The sequence below is a fragment of the Ahaetulla prasina genome, chromosome 16 (assembly GCF_028640845.1).
Source record: "Ahaetulla prasina isolate Xishuangbanna chromosome 16, ASM2864084v1, whole genome shotgun sequence".
In the NCBI taxonomy this organism is placed as follows: Eukaryota; Metazoa; Chordata; class Lepidosauria; order Squamata; family Colubridae; genus Ahaetulla; species Ahaetulla prasina.
Window position 1 is genome coordinate 6,413,154 of NC_080554.1, and position 25,451 is coordinate 6,438,604.

At 45.7% G+C, this 25,451-nt stretch overlaps 1 protein-coding gene across 1 annotated transcript in view; it reads left to right on the forward strand.

Annotated features, from left to right (window-relative positions):
• Positions 1 to 4,854: 4,854 nt before the first annotated feature.
• Positions 4,855 to 25,451, forward strand: part of CACNA1B (calcium voltage-gated channel subunit alpha1 B) — a 218,663-nt gene continuing 198,066 nt past the window's right edge. The window contains exons 1-3 of the mRNA XM_058159704.1: positions 4,855 to 5,141; positions 13,180 to 13,285; positions 14,560 to 14,699. Coding sequence (XP_058015687.1) covers positions 4,855 to 5,141; positions 13,180 to 13,285; positions 14,560 to 14,699 — 533 coding nt within the window. The remainder of the gene's footprint in view (positions 5,142 to 13,179; positions 13,286 to 14,559; positions 14,700 to 25,451) is intronic.

The window sequence follows — 25,451 nt, forward strand, 5'->3', positions numbered from 1 at the left end:
GTCTTAGTTTCTCCTGAACGTTGCGGATCTGCTAGCTTTGGTCAAAAAAATGATAGTGTTGATGTCTTGGTGGCCTCTGTTAGGGTCCGCCAGCAGCCTGCGGAGCTGGCAGCGGAGTCGGACAGTGAGGAGACTGGGGAGGACAATCGGCCAGTCCTGGAGTCAGGGGAAGGCCCGGATGAGGGCTCTGCATTGGAGGCAGAGATGGGGCCAGGGCCATCTGGGAGCGATGCATGGACTCTGGAGCCTCCAGAGGTGGACAGCAGAGAGGCAGAGGAACAGGAGGAGCCTGTTCCTAGTGCACATATGCACAGAGCTGCCAGAAGGCAAGAGCAGCAAAAGCAAAAAGGACGACTCAGTATTAAGGCCAGGAGATGATTGGCCTCTCCCATAAGGCTTAAAAGAGCAGCAACAGCTCTTGGGCTCTTTGTAGGAAAGCAACGTTGCTGCAATTGTTTCTAGTCAGCATCTCTTGTTTTTGAACTTTGTGGGGCTTTGCCAAGAAAAGCCTTTGGCAGGGTGCCAAAGAAGACAAAGGTTTGTGATAAGGCCGAAGGACTTTTTCTGAAGGACTTTGTTTTGCAATTAATTTGGACTAAGCTGAGAATGACGTAATCCTCAGGTGTTCTAATAAAATATGTTTGTTTAGGACTGATTGTGTCTGGTGATAACTACTTGGGCCTAGATCACAACGGACTCCCAGAAAGAGCGCTAACAACCAGATGACGGTAAGGAATAACAAATCCTTCCATTCTCCACCATTCAGTCAGAACCAAAGAAGCTTCTTCGGGTGAGAAGCGAAATGTCTTCAGGGACAAACGAAGAGCTTGCTCCTCTTGGAAGTTGTGTGGGATCCTTATGACATCAGATCACTGTCCTTGAATATTAAGTTTGTTGATTTCCTAGTTCCATGCTGTAAATGTTTTTTTTTAAATTTGAATTTATATCCCGCCCTTCTCCGAAGACTCAGGGTGGCTTACACAGTGTTAAGCAATAGTCTTCATCCATTTGTATATTATATACAAAGTCAACTTTATTGCCCCCAACAATCTGGGTCCACATTTTACCTACCTTATAAAGGATGGAAGGCTGAGTCAACCTTGGGCCTGGTGGGACTTGAACTTGCAGTAATTGCAAGCAGCTGTGTTAATAACAGACAGACTTAGTCTGCTGAGCCACCAGAAGCCCAAATGTTGGGGCTGTTTTTTTAAAAAAAGAGCATCCACAACCTGCCATGTTCTAATAATGGCATCAGAATATCGTTGGAGTCATATATTTAAGTCCGAGGGCTTTCTAACTATCCCTGGTTTTGCACTTGTGTGATCCTTAGTGATGGTTCTTTCTGCTGACTCTTCTTCTTCGTTTTTTCCTCTGCATAAAAAGGATCGGGCAGAAGGTGTACAGATTACAGAATGACAAGAGTTGGAAGGGACCTTGTGGGTCATCTAGTCCAGCCCCCCTCCCCCACCCAAGCAGGAGACCCTACACCATTTCTGACAAATGGCAGCCCAGTCTCTTCTTGAAAGCTTCCAGGGATGAAACGCCCACAACTTCCGAAGGCAACTTCTGTTCCATGGGTTGATTGCTCTCAATGTCAGAAAATTTCTCCTTATTTCCAGGTTGATCAGTTTCCATCCGTTATTCCTTGTGTGGCCTTCAGATGCTTTGGAAAATAGCTTGACCCGCTTCCTTTCTGTGGCAGCACCCCCAAATACTGGAACACTTCTATCCTGTCTCCCCTGGTCCTTCTCTTCACTAGACTAGCCATGCCCAATTCCAGCAACCGTTCATCGTATGTTTTAGCCTCCAGTCCCCTAATCACCGTCGTTGCCCTTCTCTGCGCTCTTTCTAGAGTCTCCACATCTTTTTTATAGTGTGGTGACCAAAACTGGATGCATTATTCTAGGTGTGGTCTTGATTTAGCTGGTATTACAAATGGTTTTTTTATTTGCATTTATATCCTGCCCTTCTCCGAAGATTCAGGGCAGCTTACACTTTGTCAAGCAATAGTCTTCATCCATTTGTATATTATACAAAGTCAACTTATTTCCCCCAACAATCTGGGTCCTCATTTTACCTACCTTATAAAGGATGGAAGGCTGAGTCAACCTTGGGCCTGGTGGGACTAGAATCTGCAGTAATTGCAAGCAGCTGCTGTTAATAACAGACTGCATTAGTCTGTTGAGCCACCAGAGGCTCAACAGAGTCTCTGTTGGGCACATGAGACAAATTGGCGCTGTGATTGGCTTCTGCTTTTGGTCATAGGGCGTTAACCGAAAATGAAAGAGAGCAGAGTCTAAATATTTATCCACAAGTCTGTGTTCAGACATTTCTTTGGAAAGGGTAGCTCAGTTGGGCAGCCTGAAGGAAGACAATTTTCTGGTGGATAGGAAGTTGGTTTTGATCCACCATTTGACATGCTCAGGAGCACAGGACTGTTTTTGACACTAGAGGCACGGGTGAAATTGCTCCCGGATTGCATGATCCGGTAGCGATCATGGCTGATAGTTCGGCGATCCGGTACTGATGGCAGAGCAAACCTCTGCCCATCCACCCGATGTCGTTATTTCCTGGTTTCAACCGGGAAGTAATGTGTTTTTTACCTTCTGCGCGTGCGTGTGATTTCACCCCTGACTAGAAGTAATGTTGGACTTACAACAGTTTAGTGACCAGTTACAGTACAATAGCACTGAAGTTACAGTAAGTTACAATAGCGTTGAAAAACTAAGTAACTTAGGACTGTTTTTCACACTTAACGACCATTGGAGCATACCCGCGGTCACGTGATCAAAATTTAAATACTTTGCAACTGGCTCACATTTATGACGGTCGCAATAATCTGCGATCCCCCTTTTGTGACCTTATGACAAGCGAAGTCAAGGGGGAAGCCAGATTCGTTCAAGGGCCGGGTTGCTGACTTAGCAACTTAAGGGCCGTAAAATGGGGCAAAACACAACAAATTTTTCACTTAGCAACAGAACAAAGTGACATTGGGCTCAATTGTGGTTGTAAGTTGACAGCTATTATTATGTGGACGGAATCGGGTTCATTATTGAATAGGCCTGAAAACCATGAATGACTTCATAAAAGTTTTTTTTTCTTTTGGTATCTGTATGTGTGAGTTGGAAGAGATTGACCATTCAATCTTCAAGATTGACCATTATTCCCAGCTAAGACAGGGATCATTCTACATGCCAACGTCTTTTCAAGAATGAGAAGGATGGATAAATTCCACCGATCAACAATTTGTCGACAAGATTCACCCATCTCACTCAATCCTTAGCGAACCCCTTTAGGTTTCGGACCGGAGGTACGAAGTCAGGCCCGTACAAATTTGACTTCACAATGTCGGCCTCTGGCTTCATGCCAGAGGTCAATCCTGGTCATCGTAGCTCATCCCTCCCCATCCCTCAAAGCGCGTTTCAAGCCAAACCCAAGCCAACCTCGCCAGACTCTTGAAGGGACTTGAGCGTTTCTTCAGAACTGGCTGCAAGCGGAAGGATCTAAGGGGTGGCGTGGGGCCTTCCTTTGCTTCCTCGGCACTCTAGGAAAACCAAACCTTTAGGAAAAGCCGAAAGCTGGGAAATTGAGTGCAAAAGTAGAAAGGCGCCAATGGGCATGCGTTTTCGAGCGCCTTCGTTTCAGCACCTGGACAGCTCCCGTAGCCAGACTCCCATCTCTCCAAGCCTCTTCCCAAGCCAACTTGTTCTTCATCCGGTTGTCTCCTTCCCTTGGTCCTTCCGTGGCTCGTGTGTCGTGTTTCCCCCCACCTTTTTTTTCTTTCCCACCGTCTCCACCCCCACCCCGGGGCTCCTTGAAGGTTCCAAGCTTAAAACACAGACACACACAAGCAGGTGGGGAAGCGACGTGGAGAAAGAGAAAAAAGGGGGATAGGTGAGAGGGTGGGAAGGGAAGGGAAGGAAGGAAAGGCTTGGCTCTCCAAAGACGACGCCCCCCCCCTTTTTCTATCGCCGAGCCTTGGAGAAGGGGCGGATCCTTCCTCTCCCTTCCCCGTTATTGATATGGGGCTTCGTTGGGTACCCTTTGCGGAGTCGGGTGGAGCTGGCACCGCTGATTGGCTTTCCGATTGTCAGCTGGCTCTGTCCTGTTTTTTTTTTTTGGAAGGGGCGAGGTTCACTAACCGGTTGCTCTTGACGTTTCCATTTCGCTCTCTCTCCAAGGCTGTCGGCGACCCCCCCTCCCCCCCTCAACTCCCCACCCAGCCACCCAGCCGCCCCCGTCCCCGGCCAGGAGGAGAAGAGCCCTGGGAAGCGGAGCACAAGAGCATCTCTCGAAACCTCAGCGCCGCGGGAAAGAGGAGGAGGAGGAGGAAGAAGAAGAAAAAGAAGAAGAAGAAGAAGAGAGAGGCCCACGCAAGCTAAGTAGCTTCCCAACCCCTTCTGGATCTGCCTTCGCCAATCTCTGCGGCTCGCCCCCCAACTCCGGCGGGGGAGCCCGGCTGCCTTTTTGGCGTGCCGCGCCATGCTGGGGTGGAAGAAAAGAGGCTCCCGGGTGGGAAGTTGATGCGGCTCGGCTCGGCTTCCAGCCGGAGCTGGGAGACCCCAGCCTCGCCTCCGCCTTGGGCGCTGAGCGGCCTCGCCGAGCCTCGCCCCTGAGCGGCGGCGGCGGCGGCGCGGGCGGCGGCGGCGCCTTGCATCCTCCCCGCCGCCGCTTCCAGAGCCGAGCCGCAGCCCGCCCGCCCGCCTTCGCCACCAGTCAAAGCAGCAACAGCAGCAGAGCCCCGCCGCCAGCGCTACCACCAGAAGCCCAGGCTTCCTCCCTCCCTCCTGGCGCTGGGATGCGTCTTTGCAGCTCGGAGGGCCAGCACCGCGCGCTTGGAGAAGGGAGACCAGCATGGCTCGCTTCGGGGAGGACCTGCCCAGCCGCTATGGAGCTGGCGGCGCGGGGGTTCCCTCGGGGCCCGGCGGGGCCCGCGGCAGCAGCCGCCAGGGGCCCCCGGGGCAACCGGGCCCGCCGCGGCCCCCGATATACAAGCAGACCAAGGCCCAGCGGGCCCGGACAATGGCTCTTTACAACCCCATTCCGGTCAAGCAGAATTGTTTCACAGTCAACCGCTCCCTCTTCATCTTCAGCGAGGACAACGTGATCCGCAAATACGCCAAGCGCATCACGGAGTGGCCATATCCTTGCCGGAGCTGGGGTCGTGGGGGCGGGGGGAGCTCTCTCTCTCTCACACACACACACGTACACACACACACACATGCCCCTTCTCTGCACCCCAGGGACCATCCCTCCTCCCTCCCTCCCCCCCATGGGACGCGCGTGGATATGGGAAAGGAGGGCCACCAGCGGCTCTTTCCTGGGTGTGGGCAAAGAGGGCTCCAGCCTTGGGAATGGGCGTGACGGCATGCTGGCCCGAGGGGACCCTTCTCTTCCGTGGCTGAGGGGAGGGAGGGGGTTCTCCCAACAGGAATGCTTTTGGGGTAGTGGAGCGGTAGAGATTTCGAGGGGCTGCTGGGAAGAGGGAGACGGTGGGTGGGTGGGTTGTCTCTCCGTCCCTTCTCCAGCCTCTGAGCTGTTTGAGTCCCCCTAGACTAAAAAAAACCCTGCTTTGCTACCTCCTTTGGACAACTCTTCTGCTTTGTTTTGCAAGGAAAGGAGGGGTGGGTTTTTGGTGGGTGGGGTGGGGGTGAGGAATGTGTGGGTGAGTTCCCCCATAACAGGGCGAGAGGTCTCCACCCATCCACCCCATTGACCAGAAGTCCACTTTTGGTTATGCGAATTGTTCTCCTAGATGCATCTGTTACATGTGGGCTCGGTGTGTTACAGATGCTCCTGTAAGCTCAGAAACACCGACTTTTAAAAGGTTGCCCAAATGCCCTATAGAATCTACCTTTTTCCAGTCCCCGCTTGCTGCATTTTTGTTCATCTGTTTGTTACCCTAGGATATAGGGCAGTTTTTTGGGGGTGGGTGGGTTTAGATGCGCCCTGTCTGGTTTCCTTTTTCCTATAGCCTCTTCGGAGTATGATTGGCTTCCCCATTCAACGCCCTGCTGAGGTTTGTTCCTTAGCTCTTCCTAGCATGCTAGGTCAAGATGATCCAGACAGCTGTCTGATATTTGGAACGGAAAAGAATGAGGGAGTTGGAAGGAAACCTTAGAGGCCTTCTAGTCTGACCCCGCCCCCCCACTCCAGCAGGAAACCCAATAGATAGCATTTCAGACAAAAAATGTTTGTCTATATCTTGGAAACTTCCATTGATGGAGCACCCACAACTTCCGGAGGCAACTTCCATTCCACTGGTTTATTGTTCTCACTGTCAGGAAATTCCTCCTTGGTTCTCGGTTGCTTCTCTCCTTGGTTAATTGCCATCCCTCGCTTCTTGTCTTGCCCTACTGGTGCTTTGGAAAAATAGAAAATATTTTTTCCCCCTCCTTTCTCCCTTGGAGTGAAGGAAGAAGCTGGTTTTTTTTTTTTAAAAAAAATCTCTCCTTTCTTTGGTGTCAGTTTGACCTTCCTTGTTTAGTTTAGAAAGAGAGAGAAGGGGTCGTCCCATGTTTCCCACTGATGGCTTACCACTGACAAAATCCTAAACATCCCCACCCACCCCCCAAAAAAAATCAATCTTACATTCGCCCATGGTGAGCTATAACGCGATTTGGGGGGGGTTCTGCTACTATTGCTAATTGCTGCTAATCTGAGCCTTTGTAGCTTCCCAAACCTGAATTTGTGGCTTAAGGCAAGGTGGGAACGCAAACCAACTAGCCGCCTCGGCCGAAGAAACCTATGCGCAAACAAGCCACTTTGATACGGGAAGCCATCGATTAAGGGTTTTGTACTCCGTGGTTTGTGTCATGGTAGGATTCGCACTTTCTGTCCGTGGTGACTTGATCCACGGTCCGAGCAGATCGCAATTCGGCCTGATGCTTAAATCCAGGCTTCGTGGGGAAATAAAAGAGGAAATAGAAGGGGAGGGGAAGGATGATCTCTTTAAATTGGCCGCATCCTAACCCATAAAAAAATATGCCCGTTTGAAATTGGATGCATGGGACTGTCCCATTTATAGCTAATTCAGAGACCGCCTGATATTTTTTGACCTGTGAGGATTATCATCACTCTGCAATCTGTATTATTCAAACCAGAATAATGTAAAATTATCTCAGAAGTATTTTCCCCTTTAAAAAAAAAACAAAAACAAAAACAGACTTTTTTCCCCTACCTCCCACTCAGCATGCTTGAGAATGTCTGTCCAATTTCTCTGGCTGGCATTTTTTAAAAAATTTTTTTATTTTAGTACCATTTTGATCGGATCTTATTGTTACAAACAGGGGCCTGTGGATGGTGGCGTTGTCGGTTGTGGTTTTCATCCATGGCTCCGCCCTTCCACCCGGTCCTCGATTTACAACCACAAGGGAGAGCCCAACCTCTCCGTCGTTCAGCGAGATGGTTGCGAAGCGAGTTTTGCCCCGTTTTACGACCTTCCTTGCCCCGGTGGGGGAAGGGAAGCGCTGCCGTTGCTAAGTGGGAAAACCCGGTTGTGAAGTGAACTCGGCTTCCCCCCCACCCCCCCAATGGACTTGGCTTGCCGGATGGTCGCAAAAGGGGAATCGCATGATTTCTGGGACGCTGCGACCGTCATAAACACGAACCAGTTGCCAAGCATCCGAAAGTTGGCTGTGGGGATGCCGCAATGGTTTTAAGTGTGAAAAAGCGGGGGATGAGTCGCCGTTTTTTTTCAGGGCTGTTGTCACTTGGAGTGGTCAGTAAACGAACAGTTGTAAGTCAAGGACTACTTGTGACTACGAGCCTGACTAGGTGGCTCAGCGGCTAAGACGCTGAGCTTGTCGATCAAAAAGGTCAGCAGTTCGGCGGTTCGAATCCCTAGCGCGTGAGCAAGGGGGGGGGTTGGACTAGATGACCTCCAAGGTCCCTTCCAACTCTGTTAACTATTAAATTGCACAGCTTTAAGACAGACTTTTCTTCTTTTCTTAAGACTTGGGGGTTGAATGGAAAACCAGGGATAAAACTCCAGATAGCCAAAGAGAGGTTTGTTGGTTCCCCCTACCTTTTTATCTTGCCTGCTTTTCCTAATCTGAGGAATCTCCCTTCTTTAAATATTTATTTTTTTAAGTTTTATTGAATTTTTAACGATTGAACAATTTTCATTTTATTTATTTATTTATTTATTTGTATACCGCCCTTCTCCGGAAGGACTCAGGGCGGTTAACAGCCAATTTAAAAAAATACAATAAATATACAATAAAAACAAAACTAAAAATTTATATAAATAGTGGCCAAAATTAAAAACTAAGTAATATAAAAACTAAACCCCGATTAAAATTACTTAATCAGGCTAGCCTAGCTCGGCGGAATAAAAGACTTAACTCTTGTTAAGAGTTTACATATTTACATATTTACATTTACATGTAAATGTAATGTATTTACATATCATCCCGTAAGTGTTCTCCTATACTCTATATAATTTTACTAAATTATATTACTAATTCTAATTAGAATTTCTAATTCTTTACTAACTTTATCTGTTATTTCTCCTTTTCTCCTATTTTTTTTATTGAAAAAGTTTTAAAAAACAAAAACATTTTTCCCCCTTCCCCCCCCCCCTCACAACCCCCTCCCCCCTCCCTTCACCCCCCCCAACACCCCCCCCTCCCCGGCTTCCCAGGTCAATCACAAAGTATTGTTATACATAGACCAAACACAGAGTAAGATTTTCTCTTCTAATCCAGTTAGCCTCATCCAAGTCTTTTCATTTCCTAACCTCCCCCATTACATTCTAAAATAATGCATCCTAATTATTCAAAAGCAATCTGATATCTCTTAATCTGATATCTGTTTTGTAAATAATCGATCCATTTTTTCCATTCAATTAAATATCTTTTAATTTATCTATTTTTGACCCAATTATACCATTTCTCCCATATTACATAAAAATCCGAATCCATCCATCCTTTCAGTTCAAGTCCATCTCGGTGCAATCCAATATTTTTCTAATTATTAACTCTTCGGAGGGTCTACTTGAGCTTCTCCAACTTTGCGCAAATGCCAATCTTGCCACCATTGTCATATGTAAAATAATATATGTTGTTGTTTTTTCATATTTTGTTTTCATCATTCCTAGAAGTAACAGCTCTGGTGTGTATTCTGTCTGGAAGCCTGTTACTTCCTTTATCCACCTATGTATTTTCATCCAATTTTTGTTTTAAATCTTTAAATCTAAAGGAAGGATGGGCAGCCAGAGAAACTGCAGAATTTCTCAATGAAAGGCAGAGCAACCTCCCGTACCTAATTCTGGTCTACCCCCTCACTAGATAAATGCAAGGCTGTCTCACGTTGCCCTTAAGCCTTTCGCAGAGATTCATCCCTCCTTTAGATGCTCATTTTAAATCCAGATGCTCCTTCGTTTGGGTGCCAAGACAAAATTTCCTGCGCTTATCTTTCTGCCTGTCTGGATTTTGGAAAGAGGAAGGAGCTGAAATGGTCAAAATCTTCCCCCACTCCCATTTCTCTTAGCTAGCCAGTTTTGGAGACCGCCCACTCCTTTATGAAGGAGGGCAGAGGTGGTCTTCTTGAAGTCAAAATTGCAACCAGTTTTGGTCACCATACGACCAAAAAAAAAAAGATGTTGAGACTTTGGAAAAAGTGCAGAGAAGAGCAGCTAAGAGGATCAAGGGGCCTGGAGACTAAAACATATGAAGAACAGCTGCGGGATTTGGATTTGGCTAGTCTAAAGAAAAAGAAGAATTAGAGATGACACGATAGGAATCTTCCAGTATTTGAGGGGCTGCCACAAAGAAGAGGCGTGTGTGTGTCAAATTATTCTCCAAAGCACCTGAAGGCAGGACAAGAAACAATGGATGGAAACCAATCAAGGAGAGAAGCAATCTGGAATTAAGGAAAAACTGCCTCACAGTGAGGACAATTAACCAGTGGAACAGAAGTTGCCTTCAGAAGTTGTGGCTGCTCCATCATTGGAGGTTTTCAAGAAGAGACTAGACAATCATTTATCTGAAATGGTCTAGGTTCTCCTGCTTGAGCAGGGGGCTGGAGTAGAAGACCTTCAAGGTCCCTTCTCTTCTCTTCTCTTCTCCTCTCCTCTCCTCTCCTCTGTTCTGTTCTGTTCTGTTCTATTCCATCCCATCCTTCTCTTCTCTTCTCTTCTCTTCTCTTCTCTTCTCTTCTCTTCTCTTCTCTTCTCCTCTCCTCTCCTCTCCTCTCCTCTCCTCTGTTCTGTTCTGTTCTGTTCTGTTCTGTTCTGTTCTATTCCATCCCATCCTTCTCTTCTCTTCTCTTCTCTCCTCTTCTCTCCTCTCCTCTCCTCTCCTCTCTTCTCCTCTCTTCTCCTCTCCTCTCCTCTCCTCTCCTCTCCACCCCCCCTTCTCCTCTCTTCTCTTCTCTTCTCTTCTCTTCTCTTCTCTTCTCTTCTCTTCTCTCCTCCTCCTCTATTCTATTCTATTCTATTCTATTCTATTCTATTCTATTCTATTCTATTCTATTCTATTCTATTTTCTATTCTAGTCAAGAAGGCACTTCCAACTCAAGATTGGGGTTAGGTTGCTAAGGAGCTTCTTCTCTCTGTGCGTTTCTTGATCTGCACGTGTAGCACGAAGCAATTCCCCAGGAGGGGCCTGTTGTTTTCCTTTGATCTGAAATCACAGAGATAATAATTCACCCAAACGAGCAACAGGCTTTCCTCTTAACAACCCAATGTGGTTGCAGGTTGCAGCGTCTTTTCTTACCCAGCTGGAACGCTGGGGATATACAGTAAGTGAGCTCGAGAAAGCATAGCTAAGCCAGCTAGAATTCACAACAGCTAAGAGGATGGTCGAAGGAGAAAAAAAAATAGTAGAAACATGTCTATGGAGATTCTCAGTCATCCAGGTCATGGTTGTACTCAAAGTGCTTTTTCAAAAAGGCAACTGGACTTTCTTGGTTTTTCTTTGAAGATAGTTTTGCTTCTCATCTGAGAAGCTTCTTCAGCTCTGACTGAATGGTGGGGAATGGAAGGATTTTTATTCCTTGCAGACAGCTGCTTGTTTGCATTCTTTTAGAGGACACAGATAAACCTCCAAGGGGCCTTAAGGACTCTCTAAAAAAAAGGATGCAAATGACCAATCCAGCTATCTGCAAGGAATATAAATCCTTCCATTTCCCCGCCATCTGGTCAGAGCTGAAGAAGCTTCTTGGATGAGGAGCAAAACATCAAAGAGGACGGGAAGATATCAGAGAACCGAAGAAGCTTCTTGGATGAGAAGCGAAACGTCTTCAAAGAAAAACCAGAAAGGTCCAGTTGCCTCTTCGAAAAAGCGCTTTTGGGACAACAGTAAGGACAGACTCCAAAACGGCTTCAGCCAATTTTGAAGCAGCATGCAGTAAGATCTCGCAGCAACGGAAACAGTCGACATTGCAAAATTGTCTGTGGGCCTCTTCTCTTTTCAGAGAGGGTGAGAATGGGGAAAGCAAAAACTGGTTGGATAATCCAGACAATATCGAATCAATAGAGTAGAAGTTGGGGTTACTCAGAGAGCAAGAAAACATAGAATAGAATAGAATAGAATAGAATAGAAGAATAGAATAGAATAGAATAGAATAATGAAGAATAGAATAATGAGGAGTAGAATATAGAATAGAATAGAATAGAATAGAATAGAATAACAGAATTGGAAGGGACCTTGGAGGTCTTCTAGTCCAACCCCTTGTTTAGGCAGGAAACCCTACACCGCTTCAGACAAATGATTATCCAACATCTTCTTAAAAACTTCCAGTGATTGAGCACCCACAACTTCTGGAGAAAAGCTGTTCCACTGGTTAATTGTTCTCATTGTTAGAAAATTTCTCCTTAGTTCTAGGTTGCTTCTCTCCTTGATGAGTTTCCATCCATTGCTTCCTGCTCTGCCTTCAGGTGCTTTGGAGAGTAGCTTGACTCACTCTTCTTTGTGGCAACCCCTGAGATATTGGAAGACTGCTATCATGTCTCCTCTGGTCCTTCTTTTCATTAAATGTTCTCCTTGGTTGTCTTCTGCTCTCTGCTCATTTGCTTGAAGTAACGTGGAACGTTCTACCTGGGCAAGAAGGTCCAATGGAAAAGCCATGGCTTCCCCCCCCACCTTATGAAATTGATCTTCTCTCCAAGTTGGATAAGAAATGGAGGACTTTTTTCTCCAAGTTTCACAGGCTTTAGTTTTGTGTTGGTGTGTTTGGCACAGAGGCCTTTGTGTAGTGAGTTCAGAACAGGAACTCAAAACCCTGGGAATTTCTTCTCAGAGCCCGTAGAACAAACTTAAGCATGTGAGAAATGAATGTGGTGATCGTGGTTTGTAAGTCACGATCCTTACTAGATGTTGTCTTTGTGATCATATTTGTGTGTGTTGGGTGAATCCCAACCATTTCTGGCTCATTTCCAAAACTGAGTGGGAGAAGATGTTCAACAAATCAAGATTTAAAATGAGCTCAGAGCTTGCTTAACTTGTTCTTGAGCTCCGCTACTACCTAACTGTCGTAAAGAATGTTGGATGGGTTGATACCTTTCTACAGCTTGTAAACTTTGAAGACTTTGCTTTTAATTGCTCATATTATCCATCAATTATCAGCTTGCAAAAAAAATGATTTCTGAGAACAAACCCCCGTGCAAACTTAGAGGTTTTAGAATTTTGCAGATGGAGGCAAGTTGGAGAGAAGAGGGAAGACCATGTTAAATAAAATCCCACCTTAATTTAATAATAACCTTGACTATCACTAAGTGTTGTATCTTTTTATTCTTGATGAATGTATTTTATTCTCCTTATGTAAACCGAGAAAGTATGCACCAAAGATAAATTCCTGGTGTATCCAATCACACTTGGCCAATTAAAGAATTCTATTCTATATAATATAATAGCTGCAGGAGAAACTTTTGATCACTGATTTTATTGGTTTAATCAGCCGAGAGATCCTGAACAATCAAAAGCGGATTTTCTTCTGGGGTTTTTTCCCCACTTCTTTGCTCTTCTCCAAAGCAAAGAAAACCTCCTGCTCGATTAGACAGGACCTTTATTTGACATAATCGACTAGAGGGGGACTGTAAACTTTTGTATGTACTTGGGCTTTAGAATGGATTTGAGAAAATCGGGATCATTCATCGAGATTCAGTATCGGGAAACTGAATGCATTTGCTGCTGGTGCCTTGCCTTTATGAGTTTTTTCCTTAACCGTTGCCTTCACTCCATTTGAATATATGATCCTGGCTACGATTATAGCCAATTGCATTGTTCTGGCTTTGGAGCAACATCTCCCTGATGGAGACAAGACACCGATGTCAGAGAGGCTGGTGAGTCAACTATTTTGGTGGGACAGAGAAATGTTTTCCTTCCTTCCTTCCTTCCTTCCTTCCTTCCTTCCTTCCTTCCTTCCTTCCTTCCTTCCTTCCTTCCTTCCTTCCTTCCTTCCTTCCTTCCTTCCCTCCTTCCGAAAAAACAAACAGTGCAGGCACCCTTGGCCACTGTAGCAATTGACAAAGATCAAGACAATCTGAGAATGAAGTATTACACTGAGAACTTAGGCACGTCTATTCAGTTCCATTCTGAGCTGTGGTGGCGCAGTGGTTAGAATGCAGCATTGCAGGCTAATTCTGCCGACTGCCAAGGGTTCGATCCTCAAGGTTGACTCAGCCTTCCATCCTTCTGAGGTGGGTAAAACGAGGACCCAGATGGTTGGGGGTAATAGGCTGATTCTGTCAACTGCTTAGAGAGGGCTGGAAAGCAATATGAAGTGGTATTTAAGTCCAATTGCTATTGCTAATTCCATTCCATTCCATTCCATTCCATTCCATTCCATATTCTATTCTATTCTATTCTATTCTATTCTATTCTATTCTACTCTACTCTACTCTACTCTACTCTACTCTACTCTACTCTACTCTACTCTACTCTCTATTCTATTCTATTCTATTCTATTCTACTCTACTCTACTCTACTCTACTCTACTCTACTCTACTCTACTCTACTCTACTCTCTATTCTATTCTGTTCTGTTCTATTCTATTCTATTCTATTCTACTCTCCTATTCTATTCTATTCTATTCTATTCTATTCTATTCTATTCTATTCTATTCTATTCTATTCTATTCTATTCTATTCTATTCTATTCTATTCTATTCTATTCCATTCCATTCCATTCTATTCTATTCTATTCCATTCCATTCCATTCCATTCCATTCTATATTCCATTCTATATTCTATTCTATTCTATTCCATATTCCATATTCCATATTCCATATTCCATATTCCATATTCCATATTCCATTCCATTCCATTCCATTCCATTCCATTCTATTCTATTCTATTCTATTCTATTCTATTCCATTCCATTCCATTCCATTCCATTCCATTCCATTCTATATTCCATTCTATATTCTATTCTATTCTATTCTATTCTATTCTATTCTATTCTATGCTATGCCATGCCATGCCATGCCATGCCATGCCATGCCATGCCATCCCATCCCATCCCATCCCATCCCATCCCACCCCACATCATTCCATTCTTTTTTTTTGGCCAATCTATAGACTGGTAACATTGCTGTCCTTTTCTTTCTCCATCCCAGGATGACACCGAACCGTATTTCATTGGAATATTCTGCTTTGAAGCGGGCATCAAGATTATTGCGCTGGGTTTTGTTTTTCACAAAGGATCTTATCTCCGCAACGGCTGGAACGTGATGGATTTTGTGGTTGTGCTTACGGGGTAAGTCGCTTTCCCCCCCCCAGCCCCCCCCCACCCCTCTCTCTTTTGCTTCTCTCCCTCTCTCCCTCCCTCCCTCCCTCCCTCTCTCTCTCTCTCTCTCTCGTTCCTTAATGAAATTTGGTGATGGCGTTTATGTGCATCAAAAGAAGGACGGGAAGAGATTAGATGGTTACAGCAAAGCTACAAGCTCCATTTAGACAGCTCCGCTTTTGAAAAGAAGTGCGAATTGTCACCGAGAACGTCAAAGTACTTTGGTATCTGTTGACGGGGGCACTTAAGGCGAGCTGAGGCAGCTTCCTCAAGAGGGGAAAAAAAGGATGATTATTAATTTTTGTAACACGCTCTTGATCAAACGTGACAGGATGGCTTTGTAATGAGGCAATCGTAAGGAGGAGAGAGGAAACCCCGGCTTTCATTAAACTGAGCCCTTTCATTCAAGAACACGTGAAGTGTTAATGCCACTTTATAATGCCTTGATAAGGCCACACTTGGAATATTGCATTCAGTTTTGGTCGTCACGATATAAAAAAGATGTTGAGACTCTAGAAAGAGTGCAGAGAAGAGCAACAAAGAGGATTAGGGGACTGGAGGCTAAAACATTTGAAGAACGGTTGCAGGAACTCGGTCTAGTTTAATGAAAAGAAGGACTAGGGGAGACAGGATAGCAGTCTTTCAATATCTCAGGGGCTGCCCCAAAAAAGAGGGAGTCAACCTATTCTCCAAAGCACCTCAGGGCAGGACAAGAAGCAATGGGTGGAAATTAATCAAGGAGAGAAGCAACTTAGAACTAAGGAGGAATTTCCTGATAGTGAGAACAATTCATCAGTGGAACAACTTGCCTCCAGAAGTTGTGAATGCTCCAACACTGGAAGTTTTTAAGAAAATGTTGGATAACCATTTGTCTGAAATGGTGTAGGGTTTCCTGCCTAGACAGGGGGTTGGACTAGAAGGCCTCCAAGGTCCCTTCCAACTGTGTTGTTGTTGTTGTTGTTGTTGTTGTTGTTGTTATTATTATTTTTCTTCCCTGGCGAAAATCAACCTGGTGTCAAAACGAGCAGAGGCTCTGAAGGATGAGGGGAAAACGGGGATGAGGTTGGTTTCGGGAGACGCCGGCAATCCTCGACGTGCGACAGTTCATTTAGTGACCATTCAAAGTCTCTATAGCACCCAGATAACGTGACTTACAAGTTCGATTCAAATAGTTTAACAACCGGTTCTCTGCCTTAATGACCGGTTGGGTGGGCGTGGCCATGGTGGGCGTGGCCAGGGTGTTTGACAGGCAGCCCTTGGCCTCCTGCACCCCCCCTGGGAGCAAAATGTGTCGTGGGGAGGGGCACCACACACACCCCCACACCCCGTTGTGGGCCTATGAGGCTCCCTGCAGCCTCCTGGAGTGAAAATAGGTCACAGGGGGGTGGGGGGCGCACGTTGGACACACACACTGTGCCCTGTTTTGGGCCTAGTAGGCCTCCCTGCACTTACCTGGGAGCCAAAATGAGGTGTGTGTGGACTTCTGGAAGGGGCGGTGCCAGCCAGCAATTTAACTACCGGTTCGCCCGAACCGGCTGAATCCCATCACTGCTTACGACCCCTTTTTCACACTTATCACCGTATAGTCATATGTTGCAAATTCAGATGCCTGGCATCTGGTTCCTAAACTTCTGACTTTGTATTTTATAGAAGAAAACGAGAAGAGTAAGGTACATTTTCCATGGGGAACGTTGACCTGGTTGGTTGGACGAGTGACTGATTTTTCACGCGTCTGGATAGATTTCATTTATTCCTTTATCGGATGGGTTACCTGCTTTTACTTTGAACGCAATGAAGGTGCGGCTTCACCTGAACCAGGCCCATAAATGCAGACTTCCTGATTCCTGGTGACCACGAGCACACCTGGGAAATCTATTCGATTGAAGGGTAGGAATCCAAAGGAGCTGGGTTGGTGCAGAGGTTCAAAGCCCCTGTTCTCACCTAGCTCCCTAAACACAACAAACCCAGAGTGGGGTGGGAATGGAGATTTTGCAATATCCTTCCCCCAGGAGTGGGGAGGGAATGGAGATTTTACAGTATCCTTTTCCTGCCACGCCTACCAAGCCACATCACACCACGCCCACCAAGCCACGCCCACAGAACTGGTAGTAAAAAAAAATTGGATTTCACCACTGATGTTAATACTGTGTTTCCCCCCAAAATAAGACCCTGTCTTATATTTTTTTGAACCCCGAAATAAGTGCTTGGCCTTATGTTTGAGGAGGTCTTATTATTTTGGGGTGCATGGAGCCAGACGGGGATCCTCTTGCCGTCTTACCTGACTTCCAGCTCTGTCTTAACCCTAACCCTAACCCTAACCAGAGTAAATGGTGGTGACCGGCTACATGCATGTGTTTAAATATTTTTGGGGAAGGCTTATTTTTGGGGAGGACTTATTTTCGAGGTGGGGGAGGCTTACTTTAGGGTGTGCGATCAAAAGCCCGATTGGGCTTATTATCAGGGGAGGCAGTAGTGAAATGTAAAATTTGTTACTACCGGTTCTGTGGGTGTGGCTCGGGGAGGGTTTAATGTGATTGGGTGGGCGTGGCCAACTTTTTTTTTTAACTTTTAAAAGCATTTTTTCTTCGGCCGAAGAGGTTGTAGAAAAAATGCTTTTAAAGGGCTCTGACGATCCCAGCTGAGTTGCCTGATCGTCGGCAGCTTTTGTTTTCTTTTAAAAGCATTTTTGTTTGCCTTTAAAAGTTAAAAAAAAGCCTCTGACGATCAGGCAACTCTGCTGGGATCATCAGAGCCCTTTAAAAGCATTTTTTCTACAACCTCTTCGGCCGAAGAAAAATTGCTTTTAAAAGTTTAAAAAAGAAAACCTCTGATGATTGCGCGGCTCAGCTGGGCATGGGGGATTTTTGCTACCGGTTCTTCAAACCACCCGCTGCCATCGCTACCGGATCGGGCAATCCGGTCTGAGCCGGGAGCATTTCGCCCCTGAGGGGAGGTCTTATTTTCAGGGAAACACAGTAATAGAACGGTGTGTGACGCGAGCCGTTTGGAAGTTGTTTTATTCTACCCTTGCCTGGGCAATCTTGAAAGTGTTTTGATCAAAGGTAGAATTGCACCGAGCTTGATTAGATGGCTGGCGTAAGAAATTCGGGCTTTGCATTTCTGATGATACGAGTATTCCTTTGAAGTACAAGTCAGTTAATGTCAGGACATTTGCGTCTCCTAGTGCCTCTAGCTGGGCTGCATTGAAATTGTCTTGTAGACGAGGTTCCCGCTAAGGAACCAGTGGGAGCAAAACTGCTTCCCTCTTTATCTATCTATCTATTTATTTTTTTGGTGGCTGCTGTGACATTTCCTGACAATGAACCTCCACGGGGAAGAGGTTGTCTGTCAGCATCGGACTGCTTCCTTTTTCAGCTTTGTTCAGATGGAAAGCGTCTTCTCGTCCTCTCCTTCCATCATGAATGGATGTGAGATCTGGATGAGGATGGCTTCATCCCAACTTGGATTGAACCATGTTGAGTTTGTAAGAGGCGGGCGTGGTGTCTGATAGTGTTGTGTCTTGTCCTCTCTCACCGCAGCCGGGGTCTGCTTATCTGCTCCCGAACACGGAGGAATGTATGCCTCCCGGCCCCAGTCCTGGCTCCATGCCCAGACAAGCTGCAGAGGAGGGGGCACCTCCCGGTCCCAGCCCTGGCTCCATGCCCAAGCAGGCTGCAGAGGAAGGAGCATCCCCCGGCCCCAGCCCTGGCTCCATGCCCAGGCAAACGGAGCAGCTAGACCCCTCCCCCTCCTCCACAGCATGTGAGCCTGAGGAAAGTTTACTTCCAACAACAGCTGATTGGAGTGACCCTCGCATCAGAAGATTGGATAGGCGGAGGCAACAGAAGGAAGGGAGGGGCAGGCCTTAATGAGTGCTGAGTCATGGAGCCACACCCCATGGCCTATATAAAGGATCTGCTTTCTGGCAGTCTCTGAGTCAGGCAAAGTCGAACTTATCTTGCTGAAGTCACTTACTGGTCTCCTGCCTGCTCTGAGGACTTTGCTAGGACTTTGGGCAGAGCTGCAGAGGCAAGCCTGATTCGGATTTCCCTGACCCGGCCGTCAGCGGAGGAGTGGGACACGACAGATAGGTTAAGACGGCGGGGCTTGTTGACCGGAAGGTTGGCAGTTTTGAGACCCAATCACCGCCTGACAGGGTGAGCTCCTGTTCCTGCCTCAGCTCCTGCCAATCTAGCATGCGAGTAGATAAATGGGTACCACTTTGGTGCTCTCTGAGCTTGGTTGTTTTCTTGCAGATGTTTCAGTATCCAAACTAATTAATGTCACTGGTGGTGGAAGAGAGAGAGAGAGAGAGCAAACCCCATTCTCTTCTAGCACTGATGATGTTCCCTAGCTGGGTAATGAAACATCTGCAAGTAAACAAGCAAACTCAGAGAGTACCAAAGACCCCATAGTTGTCATCTTCCCCCTCCTCCTCCTCCTCCTCCCCCCACCTTGTAGCACTTATGATGTTACCCAGTTTGGATAATGAAACGTCTACAAGAAAACAAGGCAAGCTCAGAGGGTACCAAGGACCTCATAGTTGTCATCCTCCTCCTCCTCCTCCTCCTCCTCCTCCTCTTCCTCCTCCACTGCCACCACAATTCCCACATCCTTCTAGCACTGATGATGTTACCTAGTTTGGATAATGAAATGTCTACAAGAAAGCAAGGCAAGCTCAGAGAGTACCAAAGATCCCATCGTTGTCGTCCTCCTCCTCCTCCTCTTTCTCTTCCCTCTTTCTCCTCCTCCTCCAACCCCACTCCCTTCTGGCATTGATAATGTTACCTAGTTTGGTTCATAAAAGGCTTGCAAGAAACCCCCCAAGCTCACAGAGCACCAAGGACGCTTCCTTTCAACCCTGAGCTACAAATATTCTCCTTTGTAGATGCCACCTTGGTGGGAAGGTAACAACGTTCTGTGCTCCTCAGCATATAAATCATGCCAGCCACAGGACCGCAGAAGAAAGCTTGAACAATGATTTGCCCTAGGGCCTCGATGGTATGAAGGATTCCTTCCTTGGATAGGAGGCTGGACTAGAAGACCTTCAAGGTCACTTCCAAAGCTATGATTCTATGATCTCATCATAACTTAGTTTTGATGGAGATCTAAGGCCTAAGCCCCTAGCCTTGCAAAGCTAGTGACATGCAGCCAGATCCCAGAAGTAAGCAAAGGGAAGCCCAACCAAGTCCGACCCAATTCTTTTCCATTCACTTCTCTACCTCTACCTCTTAGTCAAGGTTCCCCTTGCACATGCGCACTAGTTGTTCCCAACTCTAGGGGGCAGTGATCATCTCCGTTTCAAAGCCGAAGAGCCAGCGCTGTCCAAAGATGTCTCCGTGGTCATGTGGCCGGCATAACTCAACGCCAAAGGCGCACAGAGCGCTGTTCCCTTCCCACCAAAGGTGGTCCCCTATTTTTTATGGGCTTTAGAACTGCTAGGTTGGCAGAAGCTGGGACAACTAACGGGAGCTCACCCCGTTACATGGCACCAGGGATTCGAACCACTGAACTGCCCACCTCCTGGTCGACAAGCTCAGTGTCTTAGCCACTGAGCCATTGCGTCCCCTTACCTCTACCTCTTACTCTCCTCTATCTCTTACTCTCCAGTAAAACTGGAAAGATCCAGGACAATCCTGCTAAACTTTGACGTAGCGGTCGGGTGGCGTCAGTTTTAGACTTTACTAAATATCTCTGCCTGTTTTTAGCACAGGCCTTTGGAAGAAACAGCTAATGACCATCACAGCAGGAGCCAAGAATGCAGCAAAATAAATAAATCTGAAGGTTCTGCAACGGTCTGATTGCTCCTGGTCTCAAAATATGTTCATGGGGCTTTCAGCTACGAAGCGATAAATAAATGGTTATTATGCAACAAAGCCCAAGGAATAAAAACGGTTCCTTCCATATGAAACCTGTCATTTTTTTCCTTCCCCCCCCCTCCAATCTCTCTTTCTCCCTCCTTGTTCCTCTGCTGGGTTGTCTTATGAGCTACTTTAAACCTGCCTTTCTTTCCTGCCAGTTAATTTAAAGCAGGAAGCAGGTATCAACATTCCAGCCACAACCAAATGGGAGGAAGGTTATCTTGAGACTCTGCAGTTGGACTGTTTCTCCGAGAGAGAAAATTGATACGGGAAGAGGGATAGAGCAGGCTCCTTGACCGTTGTGACTGAGACCCAAGTAGTGATTACCGAACACAGTTCAGGCCTGAGAAAACTTATTTTATTAAAACAGATGAGAATTAATCCATTCTCAGCTTAGTCCAAAACAAATTCTGTTTGTTACTACCAGTTCTGTGGCCGTAGCTTGGGGTGTGTGTGTGTGTAATGTGACGGGATGAGCGTGGCCAACTTTTTTTTTTTTTTTTACTTTTAAAAGCATTTTTTCTACAACCTCTCCAGCCAAAGAGGTTGTAAAAAAATGCTTTTAAAAGGCTCTGGCGATCAGGCAACTCAGCTGAAGAGGTTGTAGAAAAAATGCTTTTAAAAGGCTCTGATGATCCCAGCTGAGCTGTGCGATCATCAGAGGCTTTTTTTTGGTACTTTTAAAAGCATTTTTTCTACAACCTCTTCAGCTGAAGAGGTGTTAAAAATGCTTTTAAAAGGCTCTGACGATCCCAGCTGAGTTGCCTGATCGTCAGAGGCTTTTTCTTTGCTTTTAAAAGCATTTTTTTGCCTTTAAAAGAAAAAAAAAAAGCTTCTGACGATCAGGCAACTCAGCTGGGATCATCAGAACCTTTTAAAAGCATTTTTTCTACAACCTCTTCGGCTGAAGAAAAAATGCTTTTAAAAGTAAAAAAACAACAACCAAAAACCTCTGATGATCGCGTGGCTCAGCTGGGCATGGGTGGTGGGGGCAGGGATTTTTGCTACCGGTTCTCTGAACCACCTGCTGCCATCGCTACTGGATCGGGCGATCCGGTCCGAACCGGGAGCATTTCACCCCTGCTTCGCCCGAACCCAGGCCTGCTTGAGCAGGGGGTTGGACTAGAAGACCTCCAAGGTCCCTTCCAGCTCTGTTATCCCGTATTCTGTATAATAAATGGGCCTGGGAAATAGTGCAGCACAAACTGGCTTCCTTGCAAAGCAGTTGAAATGAGACGGGTGGAGAAAAAGGAAAACAGCCACTCTATCCAGAAAGCAGCCATTCCGTTGCCAAGGCCTCCCAGAACGACCCAGAACCATGGCACGAACTCTCGTCTCCTTCATCCCTTGATTTTTTTTAAAAAAAATTAAAAATAAAAATTTCCGAGGAAGGAAAGTTGGACGAGGCGTCGTTGCAATTTGTCCAAGATCCCTGATAAAACATTCACATCATCGTTTCGGCGCGGCCATTAAAAGTCAATTACATTAATGGGGCTTGGTTGGAATTGTGCTGAACGGGTGGCAATGGTCAGACGAGTAGCTGGGCCGAAATAGCCCCTTGATATTTCAAGCCTCTCCATCTATCACTCTTGTCTTGCTTGCTCATTTACTTCCCTGGCTCGCTCTTTCTTATTATTCCGTCGACTGTGCGAAGAGGCTTCAAGGAAATCTATTGCATTTATCAAGCTCTGCTGTTTCGCTCTCGGCGTCTTTGTTTTTTTTTTAAATTATTGGAAAGAAGGGACTTAGATTTAGAATAACTGTTTTGGTCGCTTTAAAACGTACCTCAACCGGCGTGTGTACAAATGAAAAATTTTGCATCGCGGACAGCTCTCAAAAGGGTCGTTTCATTTCATTGCTCAAAGAGGAAGTGGTGATCGTCCAGGGAGAAGCCGTAGCATTTAGTTTAAGCCCAACTTTAACCTGGTTACGATCGAATTTGGTTTTGTTGTGCCTTTACTGTGATGGGATGCTCTCAACATGTTTTTTTTCCCCCCCAAACACTTGGCTGGAATTGTGTGTTTAATAAAACCCTTCCAGGAGAATATTTGTAGCTCAGGATTGAAATGAGGGGTCCTAGGTGCTGTCTGAGCTTGGTGGTTTTCTTGCAGACGTTTCATGACCCAACTAGGGAACATCATCAGTGCTAGAAGGGTGTAAGGTTTGTGAAGGAGGAAGAAGAGGAGAAGGAGGAGGAAGACTGTAGGGTTCTTGGTGCTGTCTGAGCTTGGTGGTTCTCTTACAGACGTTTCATGACCCAACTAGGGAACATCATCAGTGCTAGAAGGGTGTAAGGTTTGTGAAGGAGGAAGAAGAGGAGAAGGAGGAGGAAGACTGTAGGGTTCTTGGTGCTGTCTGAGCTTGGTGGTTTTCTTGCAGATGTTTCATGGCCCAACTAGGGAACATCATCAGTGCTAGAAGGGTGTAAGGTTTGTGAAGGAGGAGGAAGAGGAGAAGGAGGAGGAAGACTGTAGGGTTCTTGGTGCTGTCTGAGCTTGGTGGTTTTCTTGCAGATGTTTCATGACCCAACTAGGAACATCATCAGTGCTAGAAGGGTGTAAGGTTTGTGAAGGAGGAGAAGAGGAGAAGGAGGAGGAAGACTGTAGGGTTCTTGGTGCTGTCTGAGCTTGGTGGTTCTCTTACAGACGTTTCATGACCCAACTAGGGAACATCATCAGTGCTAGAAGGGTGTAAGGTTTGTGAAGGAGGAAGAAGAGGAGAAGGAGGAGGAAGACTGTAGGGTTCTTGGTGCTGTCTGAGCTTGGTGGTTTTCTTGCAGATGTTTCATGGCCCAACTAGGGAACATCATCAGTGCTAGAAGGGTGTAAGGTTTGTGAAGGAGGAGGAAGAGGAGAAGGAGGAGGAAGACTGTAGGGTTCTTGGTGCTGTCTGAGCTTGGTGGTTTTCTTGCAGATGTTTCATGACCCAACTAGGGAACATCATCAGTGCTAGAAGGGTGTAAGGTTTGTGAAGGAGGAAGAAGAGGAGAAGGAGGAGGAAGACTGTAGGGTTCTTGGTGCTGTCTGAGCTTGGTGGTTTTCTTGCAGATGTTTCATGACCCAGCTAGGAAACAACGTCAGTGCTAGAAGGGTGTAAGGTTTGTGAAGGAGGAGGAGGAAGAAAAGGAAGAGGAGGAGGACTGTGGTGCTACCTGAGCTTGGTGGTTTTCTTGCAGACGTTTCATGACCCAGCCAGGGAACAATGTCAGTGCTAGAAGGGAGTGAGGTTTGTGAAGTAGGAGGAGGACGACTGTAGTACGACCTGAGCTTAGTGGTTTTCTTGCAGACGTTTCATGACCCAGCTAGAGAACATCATCAGTGCTAGGAGGGAGTGAGGTTTGAGAGAAGAGGAGGAGGAGCAAAAACGGCCCCACGTCACTTTTTTTCAGGGCTGTTGTAACTTTGAACGGTCACTAAATGAACGGTTGTAAGTCGAGGACTCCTTGTGTCATCCAAGGCCAGGTTTTCCCTTTACCGATACACGAGTGCCCGTGTGTCGAAAGGAAATTCTGAAATCCAGTTGGACAAATCGGCTAATCGGGCGGCAGTTACAGAAAGAAACCGTAGCTGCATTAAGACCTTCCTGGCATCCGAAGAAAACCTTAATGCATTCTGAGGTTGGCTTTTAGGGCACTGAAGAGAATTAATGGTTCCTCCTTTCCCTGGTGGTGGTTTTTTTTTTAATGACTGGGGTGTGGGGGCATCATCTGACAATGCAACGACTGGAAAAGAATTGGAAAAAAAAAAGAAGAAGGAATAAATAAAATAAATAAATAAAAAAGAAGGAATCAATCAATCCATCTCTTCCGATACAGAAATTTCCCACCATATGAGTTGAGCCGTCCAATCCGGATAACAAGAAACTAGCATCTGATGGGTTGTTTATTTTCCCTTTTCTTTTTCCTGGGGAAGCCTATTTCTCCCCCCTTTTCCAGCTCATGATAGCTTATCCAGGGGTTAGCTTCAAAAATTTTAGCCAGGGAATAGAATAGAATAGAATAGAATAGAATAGAATAGAATAGAATAGAATAGAATAGAATAGAATAGAATAGAATAGAATAGAACAATGGAATGGAATGGAATAGGAATAGAAAATGTAGAATGGAATGGAATGGAATAGAATAGAATAGAATAGAATAGAATAGAATAGAACAATGGAATGGAATAGAATAGGAATAGGAATAGGAATAGAAAATGTAGAATGGAATGGAATGGAATGGAATGGAATAGAATAGAATAGAATAGAATAGAATAGAATAGAATAGAATAGAACAATGGAATGGAATAGAATAGGAATAGGAATAGAAAATGTAGAATGGAATGGAATGGAATGGAATAGAATAGAATAGAATAGAATAGAATAGAATAGAATAGAATAGAACAATGGAATGGAATAGAATAGGAATAGGAATAGGAATAGAAAATGTAGAATGGAATGGAATGGAATGGAATAGAATAGAATAGAATAGAATAGAATAGAATAGAATAGAATAGAACAATGGAATGGAATAGAATAGGAATAGGAATAGAAAATGTAGAATGGAATGGAATAGAATAGAATAGAATAGAAAAGAACAATGGAATAGGAATAGGAAATGTATTTGGATGGAATACATTACATTTGGATGGAATACAATGGAATAGGAAATGTAGAATAGAATAGAATAGAATAGAGCTGGAACGGACCTTGGAGGTCTTCTAGTCCAGCCCCCTGCTCAAGAAGGAGACCCTATACCATCTCAGACAAGTGACTGTCTAGTCTCTTGTTAAAAACGTCCAGTGATGGAGCGCCCACGATTTCTGGAGGCAAGCTGTTCCACAGGTTAACTGTCCTCACAGTTAGGAAGTTTCTCCTTAATTCC